Source organism: Cinclus cinclus, chromosome 14, assembly GCF_963662255.1.
Source record: "Cinclus cinclus chromosome 14, bCinCin1.1, whole genome shotgun sequence".
Classification (NCBI taxonomy): domain Eukaryota; kingdom Metazoa; phylum Chordata; class Aves; order Passeriformes; family Cinclidae; genus Cinclus; species Cinclus cinclus.
Genome location: NC_085059.1, coordinates 14,516,921 through 14,540,972, shown reverse-complemented (window position 1 = coordinate 14,540,972; position 24,052 = coordinate 14,516,921). Strand labels below are relative to the sequence as shown.

At 42.8% G+C, this 24,052-nt stretch overlaps 1 protein-coding gene across 4 annotated transcripts; it reads left to right on the top strand.

The window, feature by feature from the left end:
• The first annotated feature begins 2,023 nt into the window (after window positions 1-2,023).
• Window positions 2,024-24,045, top strand: TBC1D9B (TBC1 domain family member 9B). 4 transcript variants are annotated; one of them, XM_062502511.1, is made up of 23 exons: window positions 2,024-2,141; window positions 4,416-4,526; window positions 7,378-7,496; window positions 8,498-8,726; window positions 9,390-9,648; window positions 10,305-10,512; window positions 10,645-10,857; window positions 11,011-11,172; window positions 11,734-11,884; window positions 12,231-12,445; window positions 13,217-13,334; window positions 14,021-14,306; window positions 14,977-15,106; window positions 16,273-16,371; window positions 17,075-17,143; window positions 17,921-18,161; window positions 18,451-18,516; window positions 18,665-18,736; window positions 19,145-19,195; window positions 19,381-19,395; window positions 20,257-20,295; window positions 20,741-20,847; window positions 21,629-24,045. In XM_062502511.1, the coding sequence occupies exons 1-23, from the start codon at window positions 2,024-2,026 to the stop codon at window positions 22,313-22,315; spliced, it is 3,765 nt and encodes a 1,254-aa protein (XP_062358495.1). In that variant the 3' UTR covers window positions 22,316-24,045. The 4 variants fall into 4 exon arrangements, with proteins under 4 accessions (XP_062358495.1, XP_062358498.1, XP_062358494.1 ...); XM_062502514.1 differs by lacking the exon at window positions 19,145-19,195; XM_062502510.1 differs by lacking the exon at window positions 19,381-19,395 and having other exon boundaries at window positions 20,248-20,295.
• The last annotated feature ends 7 nt before the right edge of the window (window positions 24,046-24,052 follow it).

The following is a 24,052-nucleotide window of genomic DNA, read 5'->3' as shown; positions in this document are numbered from 1 at the left end:
TGCTCTTATAAAGGGGAATAACCTTTCCGAGCAAAATGAGAGGTAGCATCACTCTTCTGCTTGTCCCATCAGCCCTGCTGCAGTTTGCAAGTAGTTGTTAGATACTAAAAGCTTCTCTGTATGACCGTGCCTGTCCAGGATCACCTGCTCGAGGCCATGGCTAACTATGCACTGACTCCACCAAAACAGGATCATTTTATCTCAGCAGAGAGGGGACCCCCCCCCCAGCCTTTGGGCTCAGGAGACTGCAGCAAACAACAAAAACCCCAATTAGCGTGTAAAATGAAAAGTCTGTTTGAACTGGCTTGCTGCCAGGTGGGTCACACCGGTGTGACCAGGTAACCTGAACTTGCTAGCAGCTGCCAGGGGTCTGGGGACACTGCGGGGACACAGGGACACACAGTGCCCTCCCGACAGCCAGAGCTTTCCAGCCCCTCTGGAAGTGTTGCTTGCCAGCAGCAGAACTTGTTGACATGTTTTGATGTAAGTATAACACTGTATTGTAGTTACGTGGTATATGCCGATATGTTCATAGTGTATACCGACTAGTTAGGGTTTGCATATGTACTACATTTCAATAAAAAGCAATTTAAAAATACGGAGTTTGTGAGTTTGATGTCTGAATATATGGGAGAATGAAAGCATCGCCCAGTGACTCCAGTCCCTCCTGCATTTCTTATAGTTCTGTCTTAGAGGACAGTGTGGAACAACATTGTCAAAAGATCAATTTTCAGAGAGGATTTTTCCTACTCTGATGCATTTTTAAATTTATTTTTGCTGTACTAGTGCCTAGAAATCCCAGGCCATTAAGGGCCACATGGTTCAAAGTGGATTATGAATATGCTGGAGACACTAGTCCACGTTCCCACAGCATTTGCCACCTTAAAGATGGCACAGAATGAGAAAGAACAGCAATAGTGAAACAGGGAAAGATCCTTCAGCACCTTCTCCCAGTGCTCAAACCCTTCCCACAGGACACCCAGCCTTTAGAAACCACCCTGCTGCTCCCCAAAATCAGCCGTGCCATTGAGGTGAAGGCACAGCCCTGCAGGCTGAGCCAGCTAATGAAGATTTATATTACAGTAGTGTACAAAGGCTCCAGATGGGATTAGAGCACTGCACTAACAAAGAAGACAGATCATCCAGGGTTAGGGGATTTACGACATAAAAAAGCCATGGCATTCCCACCTTCCTGGGAACTGGGCATTAAACACAGAGATGGCAGATGTCAGTGTTTTCTGCTGTTATAACACTTTGAGAGTTTGCCTGGAGGCTCCGTAATGGTTATTGAAACAAGAATAGCGGTTCGCTGGATTATTGGTAAGCTGCTCTGGGGCCAAGGGACTAGAGGGAGCTGCATCTCCGATTGTCCTGTGTGCTGCAGAGATCATCCTTGGACTGGGCCACAAGCTTTGAGAGGGCTCCAGAGCTGCAAGGCGAGGACCAAAATGAGCCAGCTGCCAGGAGGGGGATGCAAGGACCCCCACCCTGAGCTCACGAGGCTGAGATGCTGGAAATGCATGTTCTTTGCAGCAAGAAGGGAAAATTAATTCTCATCCTTCCAGGGGGGAGATGCCTGGGCAGGAGCGCTGGACATGTCCCTGCTGCACCTGTGCCCGACCACCCTCTGGGGTGGATATTTTTCTAATATCCAACCCAAACCCCCCCACCCTTCCCGACACAACTTCAGGCCGTTCAATTCAGTTCTTTTCAATGCCACAGGGTGCTACCGGGAGGCAGAGGAGCTTTGCACAGTGGGGCAGTGACCCCCGACTGCCCACCGCGGACAGTCCAGGAGGCGGCACCCGGCACCGTCCGGACACGGGGCTCGAACCCGCGACCTCAGCGCTGCGGAGGCAGTGCGGGGGCCGGGCCGCCAGAGGGCGCGGTGGCGGCGGGCGCGGTGCGGGCCCCGTGACCCGGCCCGGCCGCTCCTCCCGCACCGCTCCCGCCCCGGCCGGGCCGGCCCAGCCCCGGGGGCCGCTCCGCTCCGCTCCGCTCCGCTCCGCTCCGCTCCGCCGCAATGTGGCTGGGTCCCGAGGAGGTGCTGCTGGCCGGCGCACTGTGGGTCACCGAGCGCGCCAACCCCTTCTTCCTGCTCCAGCGCCGGCGGGGACACGGCAAAGGGGGCGGCCTCACGGGTGAGGCGCGGCGGGGCCGCGGGGAGGCTCCGGCCCGGCCCGGCCCGGCCCGGGGTCCGTGAGCGCGGGGCGGGGCTGGGAGGGCCCGGCGCGGGGAGAGAGGAGCGTTCCGCCCGTCTCCGCGTTGGGTACGGGCCCGGAGCCGCTCGGCCGAGGTGTCCGCCCGGGGCCCGTGTCCGCCCCGGCCGGCGCTGGCAGCGGTCAGGCCCGGGCAGCTCCTGCCGGGGAGGACACAGAACTGACGGGGTGCCTGGGACCGGCTTCTTCTCTCGCCAAAAATGGTTTCTCAGCCCTGCTCGCGTTGCTCTGAATTATTAATATTAAGGTGGTTTGTTTGCATACTCTGTGTGTGTGTGTGCGCGCTTTTTTAAGATGTAGAGGAGGACAATAAGATGTGGTTTATAATTAGTAGCAGTATGGAAGTTGTGCTGTACGTGGCCAGGGGTGAAGATGTGTGGGTGCAGCCCAGTGGAAAATACCCCTGGGTAGGAGGGACAGCCGTGTTTGTGACATAAACTGCTAAAATAGCATGACTGTCACCAAAGCATAATATTAACAGCAAATCCCCTCACTTTTAAAAACCGCATTAATGTGCAGAATGCTTTCAATTTATGTGAATTACAAAAATGTGAATTTTACTTTTGTCAATTACGCATAAGGACTGTCATGTATTAGCCCTTCTAGAGAAATTTTGAAATAGTGCAGCTCATAAATATCATTAGGATATTTCATCTTTTCAGTGTTCAAAATTATTTTGAACTGCTCTGTTTGATGTCACATAACTTGTGCAATTTTGCATATAGGCCTATACTTGTATTCTACAATTTTCGAGTTTTTTTCTGGAAAGAAATTATGCCTGGTGCTATTCTGGGAACATTTAAACCGATGTGTTCCTGATGTGTTGAAGCTTTGAGCTGTGTTTTACTTTTTGAGTTAGTGTGGCTCAGTGAGAGTCTTCTTCAGAGCTCTTGCAGGTTAAAAGCCACATGTCCTTAAGGAGCTGTGCAGTTGCACAGTGACATCTCAGAGTTAGAGTGGGATGTTCAGCTGAGCTGGAAAGGTGTTTGAGTTGCTGTCAGGATCAAGTTATTAAACATCTCATTACAGGTCTGCGTGTCAATATTTGACACGTTCAGCATTGTCATAGGAAGGATTCAAAATTAACTTTTAATCCGTATCCTGCCTAAAATTGCACAAGAAGCCCAGAGCCCAAACAGATCCTGCTGTGCTGGTTACATACGTGTTTGGTTCAAGTTTGTCACATGGGCTTGCTGTGGGTGATGTTTCACTGCAAGGACAGTCAGTGGTATATTCTTAATTTGTTAATTGCTACATAAATAGCCGAGAGAGATAAGGGAGAGGAAGTGGCATGTTTCTTGATAAGGAATGAGATATGGGTGACTACAGTTTGCACAGGCTTACCGAAACCATGAGAGCTGGGAATTGAAACTGTATCCTCCACAAAGTCAGAGCCTGAGGAGCAACCATGCTCCCTCTCCAAGTTCTAATACTAGAGACCTTTTAGTCATGTGTTAGAGATGCTTATAATGCATTGTCTAGAATAGCAAAGCAAATAATCTTCTTAGATATGTTTTATCTAATTGAAATATAGATTCCATCGAAGTAAATTGATTTGCATTGCAATGTCTGGTCCATCAACATTTGAAAGTGTCTCCTTTGTTATTTAACATCATATAAAAATATTTTGATTTCTGTATTGCCAAATTTTGAGTTGCTGACATCTTTCTTTAAAGTACTTCTGGAAACCTCCTTGAAAACTGTGAGCACCAGTTTTTCTAGATCAACTTGATTCCATTTGGACAAGTTACCTACTTTTGGCATTGGTGATTCTGAAAAATACAGTGTTGAAAACTCTTGTGTCTTTTAGCTTGGTAGGCTTAAAAATCACTGTTAGAAGCAGAAACCCCACAGAGGAAAATACATTTCACTTTCACTAGAAAACTCTTTACGAAGGTGGGGGGCTATAATGGTGGGGGGCTACTGAGGCTTAGTAGGCATTCAGTTGCCATCTAAACTTTGTCCATTACCAATGGGACAGGCTGTAGTAGGTTTTTAGGTAATTTATCTCCAGTGACTGGATATGTATCTGCATTTTCTCAACCAAGCGCCGCAGCTCTTCCATCACAGACTGTGTGCGTTCATAGACTGTGAACATCAGCATTTTCTGCAGTGATCATCCTCCTGTGTTTTTGCTTAACCCAGTTCTTAGCTTTGGTATTACACTGCTGTAATTTCTGTCTCTTTGCTTCCTAGGTCTCCTTGTGGGAACACTAGACGTGGTTTTGGATTCCAGTGCCAGAGTTGCCCCATACCGGATTCTGCACCAGACTCAGGACTCTCAAGTGTACTGGGCAGTGGCCTGTGGTATGTGACTCTTGTTGGGGACGGGATTTGAGTTATTCTCTTGTCTTTTTGGCTCAGATTACTGATTATCCCACATAGGAGTATCCTATGACTGCTCAGGACACTTCCAAGAGCTTCCGATGGTGTAGTGGAAGATTGCAGAAATGACAAAACTCAGTGCTGTTTAAACTCTAATTGAGGAACTTGAAGCTATGCAAAAGCTTCTGTTTTTGCAGATGTTAACGATTTTCTTTTTTCCAAGATGTACCTTTTATTTGCAAGGTTGTAGTGAGATTGTGCAAAGAATAACACACGGTGGTTTTGGTGGGATGATGAGTGTTGCACTGCTGCTTACCAGGAGCATGGCACAAGATGGGAACATGTAAATTGTTCAAGGTACCAGAGGTACTTTGGGGAGCATCTTGGTCTGGTTTATGTTTTTTCTATTATTTCTGGCCTGGAATAGATGTGTATATAGATCTGTAAAATGGACTAGAATAGGTTTTTTTTAACATCAAGGATCCTTGGCCTCTTTTGCTTGAGAAGTGTAACTACTGTTTTAGAATATATTATGGAACCATCTGATGCCTGTTGGTGAGCTTTGATTAAAGCTTTAGGTCCTAATGCTTGCTAAAGAGGAAGTATCTCCAGACATATTTGCTAGACCAATTTTGTTTATAATAAGAACCTTCACTTCTCGCTTTGTGGTGAGACATAAAATCTGATCAAGGAATCATTTGCTAGGCCCACAGAGGCTGATGTCTTGTTTTTCCTCTTCCCACCTTCTCCCCAGGCAACCAACACAATATTCTCCGTTGCAGAGCTATTTAAATTCTGCAGAGGAGAGGTTTAGCTATTGCTGTGTCTCACAGAAACTCAGGTTCCCCTTTGAGGAGGGTGGAGGCAGAGAATTAAGAAAGACAGAAAACAAAATGGTAGGTCAGGAGCTGCATAGAAAAAATGGAGAATATTTAGTGCAGATCTGTAATTCTATGGTATCTTGACACTCAGTAAGTTATTTTTGTTCAGTTTCAGGAGTGTTTTAGTTGATACCCTCTGTAGCTCGGTTACTTTTAAGCAGTGCAGCATGTAGAAGTGAGATGGGCTGGGTAATACCCAAATAGAGTTTGATAAATTACTGTACTGGAGTAAATATGTTGTCTTCATCCAAAGTTTTGCATGTTTTTTTTTTTCATATCTGGTTCTCATTCTGTCAAAGTAAGAGTACTGGCATTCCTTTAAAGTTGTTGAATGTATGCTGCTCTCTAGTTGAAAAATGTTAATATTTTATTTACAGTTCATTTTGTGTAAATACTAGTTGGCAGCAATCTGGTCACACATGCAGCTTCAGCTCTTCAGCACTTTATTCTTATAACTCATAGGAATCACAAACTTTTACTCCTTCATGTATGTCATTCTAATGTTGTTCTTACAAAGATGTCAGTTAGTGAGGTCAGGATTATTTTAGCAATTTGGCTGCTGTCACTTGGTAAGAGATGCAGCTCATGAAACAAAACAGGACACAGACTTTATTCCACTGCTGTTGTTGCTGAACCTGTGGAGTTTTTTTCACAGTCAGAGCATCCTATAATTGATAATTCTGTGTCCTTAAAATAAACCATTTTGTGTTACTCAAAATCATTTATGCTCTAGAAACATTGCCAGATGCTGCAGTAGATGTCAAGTAAATTTATACACAGAGGCAACAGAACAAACTTTTGTTGTCATGCACATTGGGCCATACACACAAATCCAAGTTCATATCCCTGCAGTCCTCTCAGATAGGACAGTTCATTTGCTTCTAGTTTAGTCTCAGATTAGCTGGCATTGTGTTTTTATGGTTTGGTGTCCAACTACAAATTTGTGAAGAGGATTTCATGGCTGAAGCTGCCTTCCAGAGAGCTGTTTGTGTCATTTGTTTTTCTTCTTTTCCATCATTAACTACACAGAGTGGTAAAATGTATTCATAGAGAAACTGAGTGGTGGTAGGCATGCTGTTAACATTTTTAGATATCCCACTGCAAAAGTTTGAAACTAGAAGGTAAATTTACTGGAACATGGCAAAGAGAAACTTGAAAATGTCTTTGATTTTCATTTCAAAAGATCTGTTTTAATCTGCATTTAGCACTGTTTTTTATCTTGTTAGAAAAAAAACCGATTTTTTTTATCTCTTCTCCTTTTTTTCTGTCTACAGTGTAGCCATAGCTACCAACATAGAGGAAGAAAAGACAAATATCTGAAATAATTAATGGAAATTAAGGCAACTTTCTAAATAAAAGTTCTTTAGATTGGTTTTTGAACTGTTGTAAACTGTATGGTTGAGGACAACTAACTGTTGGATAGAAAGTTTGCTGAGAAATCTTTCTCTAAGAAAGTGGAGAACTTTTTGACATAAATATTTTGACTGCTTTTTGATATGTATACTCCCTGCTGACCATTGTCCCTGGGAAATGGAATCTCTTTGTTGGTGTTAAAAAATGCCAGTTGTTCCTGAAAGTTCTTCCAGTTCTAAGGTTCTTCTGGTAGTTCATTATTTTTATTCTAGAATGCCAGTAATTAAAAAAGTGCTTCTTGACAGGAACATAGGAATGCTTTTTGTCTGGGAAAAAGGCTGTGTTTTGTGTGCATTGGAAAAACAGGATGATCTCTTGGTCATGTGCTGAATATCCTTGGTGACAATGGAGACATTTTATTAGAAACATAATGTTGGTGTACATAAAATATCCTTGACATTTACACAGTTGGTGAGTGCGATTTATCCTAGTCACTGTTCAGTAATTAATAGTTTCCTGCTGTGAACTTGAAGGAAAAAAGACCTTTTTCTAATAATTTTTTCTTTGCTCTTGGCATCATCTTTCTCCTCTTCAATTAGGATCATCTCGTAAAGAGATCACAAAGCATTGGGAATGGCTGGAGAATAACTTACTGCAGACTCTGTCCATCTTTGACAACGAAGAAGATATCACCACCTTTGTCAAGGGCAAGATACATGTAAGTGGCATGTTTCCCTGAAGGACTTCCAGATTCTGGGAAAGGATGGGGAGATGGTTGTAAGAATTTTTTATCCTTTTCAGTCATATATAGGTATGAGGGTGAAGCGCATACAGCATTGTCAGCATCGGGTCACAGTCAGAGCAAATACTGAACATATGTGTTTGAAGGGGAAGGGTTAAGAGCAGTAGGTCTTTAAGAAACAGCCTGCTTAGGATGCTCCTACTAATCCAAATATAATACATCTTCAAAATGGTTGCCAATTATGCCTTTGAAGCAGGGAGAATTGTTTAACAAGGGTTCGTCTAGCAACAAATGGAGGAGAGAGAATTCTAGTTTGCAAACAATGTACTTGCCCTGCCAGTGGTCTGATAGACACCTGGGTTGTAAAGGAGCTGCACCCCAGCTTCCACTGACTTTGGAGTCAGGTGTCTGCTGGTTTTGCAGTTAACACACTTCAAATTCCCAGCCCACAAGTCCTCCAGAGCAGAAACTTACAAACAGAGTTCTTTATTGAACTGCAGGAAGTTGCATCTTTTTCAGCTCTCCTGCCAGATTCTTTGTGTTTTCCACGTGTGTCTGGGGACGAGAGAGATTGTGGTCATTTGTTTTTTCGTCTGGCCAGTCAAGATCTGACAGACTGCAGATCTTGCAGTCTTGCATCCTGACAGATGATCTTCTTCCAGTTGAAGAAGCATGTGTGCAAGTGAAAAAAGACTTCAGTTCTCCAGCAGGGTGTTCCAAGTGTTCCCAGGCCAGCCATGAGGAACTCAGTCAAACATTAAACACGAGTGCTTGTGGCATGTGTTCAGGAGTGGATCCCAGACTCCCACAGTATCTGACTACCCTTTCTGCATGTCTTTGCTGTTTCTGACATAACAGGATGAGTGCTGTGTCCTGTTCCTTTGTGCCTTCTAGATTGCTGCTGTGACCCTGTGCTTTGTGCATTATTTCTGTCAGCAGGCACCTTCACTTCTGTTTCTCCTCCCATGTCCTTTCAGGGCATTATTGCTGAGGAGAACAAGAATGAGCAGCCCCAGAGTGAAGAGGATCCAGGCAAATTCAAAGAGGCTGAGCTGAAGATGCGGAAGCAGTTTGGGATGCCCGAGGTGGAGAAGTTGGTCAATTACTATTCCTGCAGCTATTGGAAGGGGCGTGTCCCCAGACAGGGCTGGCTGTACCTCACTGTCAACCACCTCTGCTTCTACTCCTTCCTGCTGGGCAAAGAGGGTGAGTTATGAGCCTACAAGTTTTGTTTCTGTCATTTCCCATGGTCTTTTCAGTGCAGTTGATCTTTTGTGTGAACTCATTTTTAAGCTGACAGGTTTGTTTTTTTTCCTTTTATGAATCCTTGAGGAAGGATTAGCATGTCTGTCTTAATATGTAAATCAGTTCTTGCTCTCACAGGCACTTCAGTGCTGTTTAGACTGAATGCCTGAGTAATTTTTTAAAACATTTCTCAAGTTGTCTGTTTTACTCAAACTGGACTACTTTTTACAAGTTAGACTGGGTTAGAGAACCAAGCAGTATTTTTACCTTGGTGAGTTTTATCTGGAACACCTGCCAGGACCCAGTATGTACAAAGACTGAACTCCTGAGTCCAAAGCTAATTTGCTGGAAAGAAAGAATGAAAACTCAAGTAATTGTAGCTGAAAGTATTTATTGGATTCAGAACAGTCCTTTTGGAACTGCATTATTTCTAGTCTAGTTAATCCCAAAGGTTATTATTTTTGGAGAATCCAGTAAAAGTATGACTAAAAGAACTGTCCATGTATGAGAGGGGGGGAAAATGCTGCTCCATTGAGAGCTTGCAGGCTGTTTGACCTTCATTTCTGCTTGGTTGTTGTTTTGCCTCAATTGCAATAATAGTATTTTTTAAATTCTTTTTCTCAGTTACACTGGTGATCCAGTGGGTGGATGTAACCCAGCTAGAAAAAAATGCTACACTGCTGTTCCCTGAGTGTATTAAAGTAAGCACGAGGGACAGTGAACTCTATTTTTCCATGTTTCTCAACATCAATGAAACGTTCAAGCTGATGGAGCAGTTGGCCAACATTGCGATGCGGCAGCTACTGGATAATGAGAGCTTCCTACAGGACAAGTCTCTCCCAAAGCCCAGGAGGCCTCTTAAGAACATCTCTGCATTAAAAAGGTACATGTTCCCAGCAGTGAGAAAAGAAGACAGGTAATAAGGGATTGTAAAAATAAATCCGCATTATTTTGTAATAATAGTAGCATCCCCAGGTGCTACTGGGGTTTTATTACTCTAGGGGCTGCATCACTTAACTTCAGTCATTAGCGTTCTGCTTGTTCTCTCTTTTCCCCCATCCCAAATTGAAGCTGAGTTCATACACACCCTCGTGTCTTCCTTAGGCACGTCTAGGCCTGTCAGAAGGAATCTTCAACTAGAAACTGCTGAAATTTAATATCTAAAAAAAAAGGTGAAGGAAGAAAATTGCACCAGCCCCTTTGTCAAGTTAAGGATTATAAAAAGAATCACATTTTTATTGTAATAAGTCCTCCCACTGGGGACTGTTCTCTGCAGTTTCAGGATCTGATGTAACATTTCAGTTTTGCAGATGCACTTGCATATTTTATCTTGTATTGCAGGACATACCTTGTCAGGGAGGCATGTCTGAAGGCTAAAAGAGGAGTCAGAGGAGGGGTGGCATCTCAGTTAGAGAAAGGAATACTAAGAATACACAGCACAGTCTGAAGGTTGTGATTGGAATGAATGTTTGACATTAGTGTTTAGGTTTTTCAAGTGAGTAAGAAAGCTTCAGGATACTACCCTTCACTTTTCCCCAGAGACTTGGATGCTCGAGCCAAAAATGAGTGCTACCGTGCCACTTTCCGGTTGCCCAAGGATGAATGCCTGGATGGACATACAGATTGTACCTTGTGGACACCATTCAACAAGATGCATATTCCTGGCCAGATGTTTGTTTCCAACAATTACATCTGTTTTGCCAGCAGGGCAGAGGAGGCCTGTCATCTCATCATTCCTCTCAGGGAGGTAGGGATTTCTTAGCTATACATTAAGACTACAGGCCTCTCCTCTCTCTCGTGTCCTTCTGTCTTTTGTGCTGTGCTTTATGGATAATGGGAAACATGCCCGATCCAAGTGGCTCTTGTCTTTGTCTTCTAGGTGACAATAGTTGAGAAAGCAGATAGCTCCAGCGTCTTGCCCAGCCCTCTGTCCATCAGCACTAAAAGTAAAATGACCTTCTTCTTTGCCAATCTGAAAGACCGGGATTTCTTGGTACAGAGGATCTCTGACTTCCTGCAGAGAACACCATCCAAGAAACCCTGTGGCATTGACAGGGAATGGAAGTGGAATGTGGCTGATCCTAGCAGCGAGGTAAAGAGATAGCTGGGAGGAGCTTTATCAACTTTTCAGAGCAGTGTGCCTTACAGTGTGTTTGCAGTCCGTGTCACCAGCCAGTGCTGTCTCTGTTAGGCCATGAGCAGAGGAGGGAGTGTGAGCTCAGATGTTTTCTGTTCTCTTGCCCAGGAGGTTCCAGAGCTGCCTTCCAGCAGCCTCCTGCCTGTTAGTCCCACATCTGCTCTTGGCCATCGACCCGTCAACTTCTGTGCTGGGCAGGTGCCAACAGCCTCACAGGGACTGCTCAAACTCTTCAGGAGGAATTCTGAGGAGCTCTCTGGACCCAAAGGGGTAAATAATATTTTTATGTAAAACAATTAACTATAAATAGTTTGCCGTAGGTTTCTGATTTCCTGGCCTGCTCTAGAATGGAAATGCATTTTGTCCCTGCTCCGTATCACTGCAAAGTGTGTCACAGTGGTAGTCCTGCATAGAATTAACTTGACTGTCAGTTTACACTGTTTGTTCTGACACACCTGAGATACTTGACAAGAGACGGAGAAATGAGTGTTACCAGTGTTCTGGGATGTGAATTCATGGCTGTGAAGAAAAACTTTTCTTCAGAGAAAGCAGGAAGTTTGTATCTCTGCTTGCTAGTTAATCATAGTGATCCATGGTTCTTCTTGCATTTATGTGGAGATTTGCAAAGTGTGGTTGTAAGGATTTGACTTTAAGCAAGGTTATAATTGGGTAGATTAGTACTCTTTTCTTCAGCAGAAAAAAGAGGGGTTTTTAAATGTCACAATGTATTTTTCCTGTGAAGTGCAGGCCTGAGTATACCCAGAAATCATTTGTCCTACCAACATCAAAATGCAGTAATCTCCTAAAATAGCCATATTTGTTCCTATGAAGGCAAAGGAGAAGATGAAGGAAGAGTCTTGGAACATTCATTTCTTTGAATATGGGCGAGGGATGTGTATGTACCGCACTGCCAAGACGAGGGAGCTGGTACAGAAAGGAATCCCAGAGAACCTCCGTGGAGAACTGTGGCTCCTTTTCTCCGGTAGGATGTTGTGCTGCGTATTTTGACAGCAGGAATAAGCTTTCTGCACATCTCAAAGAAAAAGGTAGCTCATTTCAGAAGAAATTAATGACAGGTTAATTCCATCTGAATGATACTTTGTGGTGGCTTTCTTTAATATCCTAGTAGTTGTTTGGCTTCTTTTGTCTGTATTTCAGTGTTAGCACCTAAACTCTAACATGATTTAACAATAAGTTTGTTGCTATATTTTCACATCTATTTGTAGTTCATGAGTTTTTGCAGTGCTTTTTGGCTCCCTCATCTCTGAAACTGGGTATGAAATCTGTGTTTCAATGCACCAGAGGTAAAGCAGTGTTTGTCATTTCAGGGGCTTGGAATGAGATGGTGACTCATCCTGGTTACTACGCAGATCTTGTGGAAAAGTCAATGGGAAGGTACAATCTTGCTACAGAGGAAATTGAGAGAGATCTGCACCGCTCTATGCCAGAACATCCTGCCTTCCAAAATGAATTGGGAATTGCTGCTCTCCGGAGAGTCTTAACTGCTTATGCATTCAGAAATCCAACAATTGGGTACTGTCAGGTAGGAAAGAAATCTTAGACATGTTAGTCCTACAGTGACCATGATTGGCTTGGACTACTTCTGCAGTTTTTTGTTCAGTTTCAAGCTTTTCCTTCATGCTGTCTATGTAGTGGTGAGAAAATAGGAAAGAAGTTGTGCTGCATCATCTCTTAAATATCCTTTGAATACAGTATTTAAATAGACTTTTCACAGTGCTGTTAGGCGTAATGTCAGAGTCTTAAGAATTTTCCTGCCCAAGTTTTCCATAGTTCAGCAAAACCATCTTCTGGTTTCATTAAAAGGAACGATTGAATCAAATAAGTGATGTTGCATATGGACAATCTATTGAAAACTAAGCCATTTCCTGATTTGTGAAAAAAACTTGGTAGAAATTCAGCTTCATTTTGTGTATTGCTAGGATGTTACAGGTTCTCATTGTGTTGTTCTTTTATGGCCAAGTTCTTACAAAGATTTTTACGAAGACCTTGACAATTATTCTTGTTCATGTTGTTTACTGAAACTGTGTGACTAAAGGTCATCAAATCATTTGCTGTCTCATGAACAGAGGAACTGAAAACAGGAAGAAAAATTGGCTTAGGGTCATCTATTGTCTCAGATACCAGATATCAGAAATACTGTAAGCTTCTCTTCCAGTAGAAGCTGGAAATAGATGTGATTCTTAGTTTGCTGTATTCATGCTTTGAAAGTTTAGCTGGTCTGTAATAGCAGAGCTTTCATGAGGACCTCCATGTTTTTGCCCTGTACCTGTGTGTTTGCCATGCTGGCTCCTAGGCCATGAACATTGTCACCTCAGTGCTGCTGCTGTACTGCAATGAGGAAGAGGCTTTCTGGCTCCTGGTGGCTTTGTGCGAGCGGATGTTGCCAGATTACTACAATACAAGAGTAGTAGGTGAGTCCTTGTCAAATTCCTGCTGCAGTATGGATGTGCAGCTGCACCAGCATCTCCCAGGAACATTTTGTTGTTCAGAATTAATTAAATGTGATGCATTTTAAAGATAATGAAGCACAACTCAGTTGCTTTTAAAGTGGCAGGGGTGTGATGGAGACAAAGGAGGAGACACTGCAGGTCTCCAAGGTAGTAGTTCTGCCTTGTAGTAACAAGGAAGATGAAGTCACCAAAAATCAATATCAGGAGGGATCATTAGCGGTAAGGAGTAATATCTGGAAGAACATTACTGAGTTTTAGTTTTCCCCAGTTAAATCTGTGGAACAGGCTCTCGGGGAAGGTTAGTGAAAGCACCACTTCATAGGCTTTTAAAGTTAGTTTCTATAAAAGACTGTAGTCTGGTGTAAATAGCATAATATCACTAATTCTCCACTCCTCCATTCAAGGCAAATGCACAAATGAGTGAGAGGTTCTGTGTCAAGACGTTGTGTCTGCATGTTCTACAATGTTGGAATACTCTCATTGATTTTACTGAGAACAGGAAAAAATTGATGTCTTAATTTTAGTTACAGTGTGCAGAGGTTTTCATGAAATTTAGTGAACTCGTAGTGTTTTGTTTAATAATTGCTTAGCTTGGTATGTGACACCACCATTTTGAGTTCTACCATTGTTTTGTTCATCTCTTTCAGGTGCATTGGTGGACCAAGGCATCTTTGAAGAACTTACACGAGAGTATCTTCCACAGCTGTCTGAAAAGATGCAGGACCTAGGAGTGATCTCCACCATATCCCTTTCCTGGTTTCTCACTCTCTTCCTGAGTGTGATGCCCTTTGAGAGTGCCGTGGTCATTGTTGACTGTTTTTTCTACGAGGGAATCAAGTTTATCCTGCAGGTGTCGTTGGCCATACTTGATGCCAACATGGAGAAGTTGCTACACTGCTGTGATGAAGGTGAAGCCATGACTATTTTGGGCAGGTACCATTCATTGTTCTTATTTATAACAGAATAGTAACAGTGACCTTTTAGTCATCATCTCTTTCTACCTAATAGCAGGTCACAGATAACACTCTAGGATGAAACCTGTGCTCCAGAGAGGTTTTCTGTTGCTTTCTGCAACAGCTGAAATTAATTGTTGGCTCAATGAGTTATGGAGGAATCACATACTTCTGGAGCTGTTTTGCAGTGTAGTGAATTCCTGCATCTCAGTTTGAATTTGAATCTTAAAAGTTGTTTATTTGAAGTTTACATATTAATTCTGCTTTACTATTTAGGACAGATTCTGGCAGGAGTCACCTTCTAGAAACTTAAGACATTATCAAGCAGATAGCTCCCAAGTCTAGTAAATGTAAGATTTTCTTGTTTGAAATGGGAATCTCTTCTATGTGCAGCAAGATCTTCAGCATATAACCAGTAGCCTACTTTTGAAAGAGCAAATACCCCCAAAATAGGGTGAAAATCAACTTTACTTCAGGTACATTGAGGGTAGCATTGCAGATTATATGGGAAAAATTAAATTCTCCTTTATGTTTAGATTAGTGATACAAAGAAGTTGGGAGTAATGCATATAGGATATTATTTCTTTTTCTGGACACTAATTCTGGAATCTTGCATCTTTTCTCCTTTTTATCTCCTTTTTATCTCACAGATACTTGGACAATGTAGTTAACAGGCAGAGTGTCTCTCCTCCTATTCCACACTTGCATGCACTGTTGACCAGTGGAGATGACCCCCCACTTGAAGTTGACATCTTTGAACTCATCAAAACTTCATATGAGGTAAAGTTCTGGCTTGGGTTTTGCCCAAGAGATTTCTTCTCTACTAACATCCCATTTTATGCTTTGTGTAGCCAAAATCCGAGGGATGTTCATAGAGTGAGATGCTTAAGGAGTGCAGGCTGAAGCCATTGTTCCACCTGCTTGGTATGAGTAGAGCCTGACACTGTTGGCTGTTGCAGACTACAAAGAGTCTGCCCAACATCAGAGGGTCTAAAATGAAGACTGCAAATAAGGAAGAAGTTGTGGACTAGAGATTTCTTCCTGCTTTGTCAAAAAAGTCTCCATTATTACTTCTATTGAGGGTTGTCATGCTAAGAAGTTAAGGAGGGAAATTCAGTGTAAAAATCGTGAAGAACTGTGCAGAAACATGGAAGAATCCCAGTTCACAGTGACTGGAGTCCTCTCCTGTGAACGACATTATAGCAATAGGGAGTTGGCTCCAGAATGGTGCCAATGCTGTTAAGATATCTCTGTACTGATAAAGGTGTTCCTCACAATTCATACTGAGAGCAAGCTCATAAGAAATTTGATTCTGAACAATTGAAAGAACACAGGCAAAAGAACTGATGTTTGGCAGTTCTCTGCTATTCTCTGCTAAGTGTGGGATCATTTCCCTCCTTATCTCATTTTTCACTCCATCCCCTTCTAGCTGTGCAGTCAGGCAGCTATCATTTTCCTGGGTGTTCTGTTTGCTTCTTCAAATTGGCTGTCTCTGTTCTTGGTTTCTTATGTGTCACTGAATTCAAATTATTTGTCTGACCTAGTCCATAGAACAGCTTCTTCACTCTGACGTTTCTGGCTGAATCTCATCCTAGAGGAAAAAATGACAGGGCTGGAAGGAATGACAACCTGTCCTCTTATCTCTGCCACAGTATGGGACCTGTATTTCTGTCAGTCCTGACAGATCTTTTTTTAGCTTTTCTGTGGAGATCTCTGATGTTGGATTTCTCATGAACTCTGAATTACTTTTCTTGCAGGACAGAAGTGAATAGGGAATAGAGCTCAAGTTTTTTCTCATCTTGCTGCTGGTAAAAGGCTTCTAGTGGGTTTAGGTCATCTCTGAGGGTATAAGTATATAAGTATACTTGTTAAAGAATTTGTAATTGAAGATGGGTTGTTATCTCTTCAGGAGATGATGTTGACCTGATCTACTTCCTTTCTTGTAGAAATTTGGCAATCTGAAGGCAGATGACATTGAACAAATGCGTTTCAAACAAAGGCTGAAAGTGATCCAGTCTCTGGAGGATACAGCCAAGAAGAGTGTGGTATGTGACTCCCAGACTGAATGAGCTACCAAACTGCACATTCTTGGGAAGTGTTTTGCTGTGAGCATTCAGAAACTCTGTGCTGTAGCAGACCAGGTTTTAAGTGACTGAGAGAATGATTGAATGAGATGTTTGGCATGGAGGGAGTTAAAAAGCATCTGTAGGCTTTGACATAGCCTCCCATGCCTAGTGCTATCTGTTTAACTGCTTGCATGGAATCTTTGAGAAAAGCTGTCTAGCAGATAATTATTTTACTGCCATTTAGAGAGTGCATTAGGGAATTTTACTGAAGGGTTCATGGCCAAAGGGGAGTGTCCACATTTATTGCCATTATCTCCCATGTTCTAGGTGGAGAATTTCATCAGGGTGTTTATTTCACTGTTGTTCTTTAATGCATCCAAGTCAAACATCTGAAGATAAAAACATGAGAGAGGGTGAAACAATCTGCTCAGCCAGGTCTGCACAAACAGGAAATAAGCACAGTAAACTACTGAAAATGTCAGCAGTTTCTGCTTGACTGCAAACTGCCTTCCTGATTGGTTTCCAGAGGTATTAGAATGGTGATGTTTTTCTTCCCATTCTGTGTGATATCTCCTTGTACTTGTTTTCTTCTCTTCTGTGTTACACAGATTTTTCAGTGAGTTGTATTTGATTTTTCTGCTGTTGCAATAAATCATTCACTCTGTTTTATATGTAACTACAGGTCCGAGCTGTGTCTGGTGACATTGGTTTTTCTATGGAAGAGCTAGAAGAGCTGTATGTAGTGTTCAAGGTAAGAAGCCTTCCTTGAGAGTGAGGAAGAAATGTTGTCACACACAGTACAAATAACAAAATAAGTTGAAAGGGAAGCAATGACTTTGCTTTAATTCTTAGTGTGACCTATCAGAAACTGATGCGGCATTGTTACACATGGTGCCAGTAGGACTGGCCGTGTTACTATCTGATTATTTATTTTTCATTTTCTTCTCCCAAAGGTGGCCAAACCACACTCACATGATTCACAGTACTTGAATGATACACAGAAAGAAGCAGTAGAGTCAGTGGAAGAGAATGTAACATACCCCTGAGAATGGGGAGCTAGGATTGACCGTACCAGTTTTTATTCTCAAATTCCCCATTAACCTCATCTGTAATTGTAACAAGATTACCTAAGGGCTTTGCCTCTATTTGTCAGCATATATATTTTTATAAGAATGGTATTACCCAGCTGCATTCACTGAAGTTGGTTGTGCTCTGTTGTAGACTCGGAAAGAGAGGCTTAGTTCTAAAAACTGCATGTTCCCTTTGCAATAAAGCCTAAATGACATTTTGTTAAGACCTGAAATCATGTTTTGTATTTTTCACTTTAAATAATACCTTGTGTTTTTCCTGAAATCTGTCTCTTCCTTCATTTCATATTATTTTGTAGCGAAGTAACACTAGGAATAACAAGGCAGATAATGTGTTTCCTGAAATGTCTTTTCTTTGCTTCCTCAATGCTGTTGAGCTGTGACAGTCTCCACTCCCGTGGAGCAGCATAATCTGCCCTGTTAATCCTTTCCATGCAAAGGCCAAGTACCTGATGAGCTGTTACTGGGGGAACAACCGTGCGGCCGCTGCCCGCCGGGACCAGAGCCTGCCCTACCTGGAGCAGTACCGCATAGACATGGAGCAGTTCACAGAGCTCTTCATCAGCCTCACCCCCTGGGCCTGTGGGGCACACACCCCTGTGCTGGCAGCACGGCTCTTCCGCCTCCTGGACGAGAACAGGGATTCTCTCATCAACTTCAAGGAGTTTGTGACAGGAATGAGTAAGTGGTGTTTTTTGGAGAAAATGGAATGTTGTAAAAAATGTGTCTCTCCTTTTCCAAGAAGAGAACTAAAAGGAAATAATGGTGGGTTCACTGTCATTGGGGGAGAGGGTGGCAGGAAGCCTCGAGCTGGGCTAAATACACCTGTTTGGTGTGGATTTCATTATTGATTCTGCACAGGACTTGGAGCAGTCATTGTATGGGAATTCATTCTGGTTTGAACCTGTGAGCAGAGGGTGATTCTTATCATTAAAGTGCTTTTTTTTCTTAACTTTTTTTTTCTTTCCAGGTGGGATGTACCATGGTGACCTCACTGAAAAACTCAAAGTACTGTACAAACTGCACCTGCCTCCTGGTGAGTGACTGCTTCTGTGCACTGCTGCTATTGAACACGAGCTGCTCTGACATCAATTGACATGGGATGCCTCAGGAGTTTTGGTAATGAAGTGGGTCATACTGCTGTTCAATTAGACATTTTAACATTTGCTTCTCTGTGAATACAGCTCTGAATCCAGAGGAGACAGAGTCTGCTTTGGAGGCCGCAAGTTATTTCACAGAGGATGTGACAACAGAAGGTAATGCAACACTGCTGCCTTTACCTCTCAGTTAGGCAGCTGTTGCAGCATAGATCCACATGTTCTGAACAGTGATTTTGTGCAAGGAGTGGTCTCGTGCTGGTAGTGTTAGGACTGCCAGTGTGTTTGAGTTCACTGTCTTTGTTGCATGATGGGAAGAAGTTTGAAGCTAAAACTCCTCAGTGCCCATTCTATGCAGGATACAACATGCTCTGAAGCATGGGCACAGTGTGCTGAGGAGGAGCTGTGTGCTTTCACCAGCCCCTGTCTCTCACCATGATGTAGGTTTATCATGCAAATCTCATTGTCTCTCTTCTTGTTTTTGTTTCCTTCTCTGTGTCTGTCTATGTCTGACTTTCTGTTTTATCTGGCATATTGTCCCCTCAACCCTTTTTTCTGCTGCTCAAGTATCTCCTTTTGTCTCAGAGCTGGATATCTGCCTGCACTGTGAGTCTCAAGGTCAGTCCGTGGATTATGTGCATGCATTGAGCATGGTTGTGGTGCTGATACCACCTGCCAGCCCAGTGAGCTGATGTAAATACTCTGAAATTATTGTTGCTGCTCCTCACTCATGACACTCACTATTAATAAAGTGCTACAAGTAATTAAATGTCTTCCGGTATATTCTACCTATTGAGTTTCAGCCTTGGTCAAAATAGGTTTTATCTGGCTTTCAGTGGAATTCATCTCATCCTAGAAACTGGTGGTCAAAAAGATGCTCAGAACAGAGTGGGGGGGGATGCTAGGCTTGCTGGCCTGGGTATAGGTGATGCCTATTCCAGTCTTCCACTTTAAATGAATTAGGATGTATACCACTGAGTTGCCAAACTGTTGGTAGACTAGTTTACTGCATTTTTTAAATTACATTAGGGATTGTCAGATAGGAGGTCAAAGTATGTCAATCATGTTAACCATTCACCAAAATACAATGATGCTCAAAAAAATCTGAGTAACTACAAGAGGTAATTGTGCAGTTGGATGCTAGGTGGCTGATTTAACAGTCTGAGTTGAACCAAGACTTCTATTTGCTCTAGTGACAATATAGGGAACCAGAAGTAAAGTTCATGAAGTTAGACTGCAAATTGCTCCCAAAATGTCACTTCAGGCAGTGAATAATGAGGAGTAGGCATTAGTCACATATGTGCTCAGTAGTGGTTTGAGTTTTTTCCATTCATTATCTTGCTTTGGATGACTGAACATCCTTGTCTTTAAGCCATCACACTGCTTTTCTGTCCTTCATATCTGTCTTTTCACACTTTCTTTTAAGACCTCTGCCCTCAGCATTTCAGTCTACTTTTTGAGTGTTGCTCTTTGTCCAGTTCATCCCATCAGCCTCATGCTTTCATCCTGTTCTGTTCACTCCTAACCATGATGTGGGAGTGTGAGATCTAACTCCTGTTAAATGTACTCTTGTATAATTTATATGTGTATATTGAGCTGTATTAAGTTCTTTGGGTGTTGTATTACTGAAAATCAGCTATTAATTATTTTATAATTCTATAATTCTTTAGAAACCCAAGAAGATAAAGGAAGGAGAAATGAGAATGGTCCAGACAAAGGTAATTTCATCATCAATAGACCACATTCTAATCTCTCCCATATTATGACCTGTTCATTGTCTCATGCTGATCAAGGAGACCTTGTAAAGTGTTCCTTGTGGACAGAGGTAAAGCAGGAGGTGAGCTGGGAAATAAGCATCTCTTATACCTTACTGCTCCAACACTTTTACATACCAAGATGACAGCATTTGTAAATCATGTTGGGTAAGTTGTCAACTCACAGAGGTCTTCTGTGACAAGTCAAGCTGATGCAGCACTGTTAAATTTTTTGCTCTACTGAGCTGCATCAGATAAACCAGCAGAAAACAATGCAGCCTTTCCTGGCAGATGCTTTCCTGGGCTGTCAATAACACCTTCTTCAAGCCTGATATTTGTTTGCTCAGCATTCATTTTTTAAGTCTGAAATCATAAACCTCCTGACTAGTGGCTTGTTCTTGCCTTGCAGAAGAGAAAGGTACCAGTCCACAGGACTACAGATACTACCTAAGAATGTGGGCCAAGGAAAAAGAGAACAAGAAAGAAACCATTAAAGATCTCCCCAAAATGAGCCAGGTAAGAAATGAGTATGAAGGTTTCCAGTTGGGTCATTGGCAGTTTAGTGGAATTCTGCAGAATGTGAAGCCATTGTGCCGGTATGTTCAGTCCTTGCCCATAGCTTTCCCTGCTTTTTTTCTGATCTGGTGAGCTTTAGAACCTCTAATTCCACACATTTCTGTTGAATTCTGCAGTGGATATGGACAAACTGCTTTGTATCAACCAGTCAAATGTAATGAATTCACTCTGCCTCACAGACCAGTTTTTCCTGTAAGAACTGCACTCTGTTTTCAGGACGTTTCGAATATGCCATTAGTCACAGAAACTTGTTCAGCTTTTTTGATTTTACATTGCTTTGAGTTACAGCTGTTTGGTGGAGAATGAAGAATGTGGTTGCAGAAGAAAGTGTCAGATGATTGGTGTGATCGTTTCTGTCTCTAATTTCCTTAATGGGTGCTACTTAAACCAGTTCAGAAATGCTTAGAGGCTGACCCACAAGAGTAGCAGAATAGAAGTAAAACTTCAGGTTTTCTTGGCATTGGTGAATATGTGACTAGTCTGTTCCATCTGTCAGCAGAAAGCCCACCACTGTTAAATTACCAGCTGTGTCTCAATTTAGCCACAACAGAGAGGAGGGAGTTTGTCTGTGTCAAACTGTTCTTAATCAGCACAGTAAGTTGCCTCTTGGTGAAGAGGCAAATAAGCACTGAGTCATTTGAGATGGTGCCTTGTTGCTACATCTGCCACTGACAACTTTTTTCAGCCTGATACATGACTATTTGGTCTTTGTCTTTTAAAGGAACAGTTCATAGAGTTATGCAAGACCCTTTACAACATGTTCAGTGAGGACCCCGTGGAGCAGGAGCTGTACCATGCCATCGCCACTGTGGCCAGTCTGCTTCTGCGGATTGGGGAAGTTGGAAAAAGATTCTCCAACAAGCCCGTGAGGAAGTCTGAGGACTGCAAAGCAAACAATACCCAAGATCCTGTGAGTGAAGAGGAGTCACCAATATCAGAACAGAATTCAGCAGTGGAACAGCAACCCCAAGCTGACCATGAGGACAAAGCCAGCACTGATACTCAGCCTGAAAAAACACAGCAGGAAAATCAAACTCTAGGAGATGGGTCAGGGGAAGGACAAAGCTCTCCTTTACAGCTGCTATCAGATGATGAAACCAAAGATGATATGTCCATGTCTTCCTACTCCATGGTCAGCACGGGCTCCCTGCAGTGCGAAGACATCGCGGACGACACGGTGCTGGTCGGCTGTGAGGGCAGCAGTGCAGCTGCCAGGTATGGCAGCACCATTGACACTGACTGGTCTATCTCCTTCGAGCAGATCTTGGCCTCCATGCTGACAGAAACAGCCCTTGTAAACTACTTTGAGAAAAAAGTCAACATTCTCCAAAAGATAAAGGATCAGAAGAAGGTAGAGAGGCAGTTCAGTTCATCCAGTGACTATGAACTTTCCTCTGTGTCAGGGTGAACTCAAGAAAGCAGGAGTTGTCTTTGGGAGATAAAACAGGAAATAGTGTGGCAGATGGCAGGATGGTTTGGTATTTTCTGTTTGGGGTTTTTTTGTTTATTCAGAGACCAGTAACTACACAATTACAATAGAATCCAATTGATAAGGGGCTCCTGACAGTGACTGTGTAGGTGTTTCTTTGGCTAGTCTGGCTGAGAGAATTAGATTTACATTCTTGAGAGCCATTAGAGCCTAATAGCCCCTGACATATAGAATTACCACCATAAATTATGCATGTCTGCCTTTTGCTATCTTTTATTTCAATGAAGTTTTATTTCAGACAGTAACTGCTCCTTGCCTGCCCTTGTTTGCTGTAGGTTCCTGGGTAACTTGCACAGCAGATGCAGCCTGGCTTGAAACCATGCTCACCTCTGGCTGCCAGTCTGAGGTCTGAGAGCTAATGCAGTGTAGTCAAGTGCTGTAGGACTCCGAACTATAAATAATCTTGTATGTTCTTGTAAGCTGTTCTGTGACTCAGCAGCTGTAAAGCAAATGTGCCCCACTGCTCCCAGCCCAAGATCTAAACACAGACATTGCTCAGACCTGAAGGTTTCTTTCACATGTGATTTGGCATTTTTGTAGTGTATGATCACTTGCTTTCTCCTTCAGAATTCAGGAATTTACAGGCAGACCTGATTTTCTAGCATTTGCTTTTCTATTTCTTTGAAAGCCATGGGTTTTAGTTTGTCTGGAAAGCCACAAGCTCCTTGACTTCAGTGCAGAAGTGATACTGAGTCAATCAGCGGGCCCATGATGGTTATAATGAGGGAGTAAGTTCCTAAAATAGAAGTCAGTGAATCAGCCTCAGCATTCCAGGGCAATGGCACACTGGTTTGCTGGACTTTCCATGTCAGTACATTCACTATTTACTGCTGATTCCCTGTTTATCCTAGCTAGTGATGGGTCCAGTTTTTAGGAGGACCTCTAAGCATACTCTGATCAGTCAGCCCTCACAAATGCTTGGGGCAGGAAGTTGTGCAGGAGCACTGTGCCACCCGCTGTTGCTCAGTGTCCTTTCTTGAGAGTGTAGCAATGGACGTGCTCTTAGAAATTACTGCACATCCAAGGGCATTTGTAGCTAAAGTGGAAGAATTCAGAGCAGTGTGACTCTGCCGTTAGCCCCTTATGGGAAACCTCAGTTCCAGAGCTCATTCTAGTAAGAGACAAAATAACTGGGAGACTAAGTGAATGGTCTTTTAAATCAATTATAACCAGAAGAAACTATGAGTTACCCTTCTGGTAGCAGGTTGTGTTCTCCAAGGGAGAAGTAATGCTGTTACTACAGGTGAACTCATCTCAGCATGGAGGCAGTGGCCTTGCAGGGGCAGGGCAAGAGATGCTGCTGCCCTGCCAGAACAGACCCCGCACTGAAGGCAAGGTTTGATCCAGCTTTGGCTGGCACTTGGGATCTAAAGGTAGGAAGGACACATGTGGATGTTCCCATTTAACACTACTTGGTGTGCTACTCAGTGTTAATTCATCCTCGTGACATTTTTGGTCTCTATTCACAGCTGGTACATACTTCTTATTTCCCTGCCTCCTCTGTCCTGTGTCACTGGAGAGCAGCCATTAGTAAAACTGCTTTTACTAATTATTCAGTAATTTATTGTAATTTTTTTAAAGTACAAATAATACATGTGATTTTACACTGTCTTACCTGTCATGTATTCAGTAAATGAGTCAGAATCCTATAGGCTA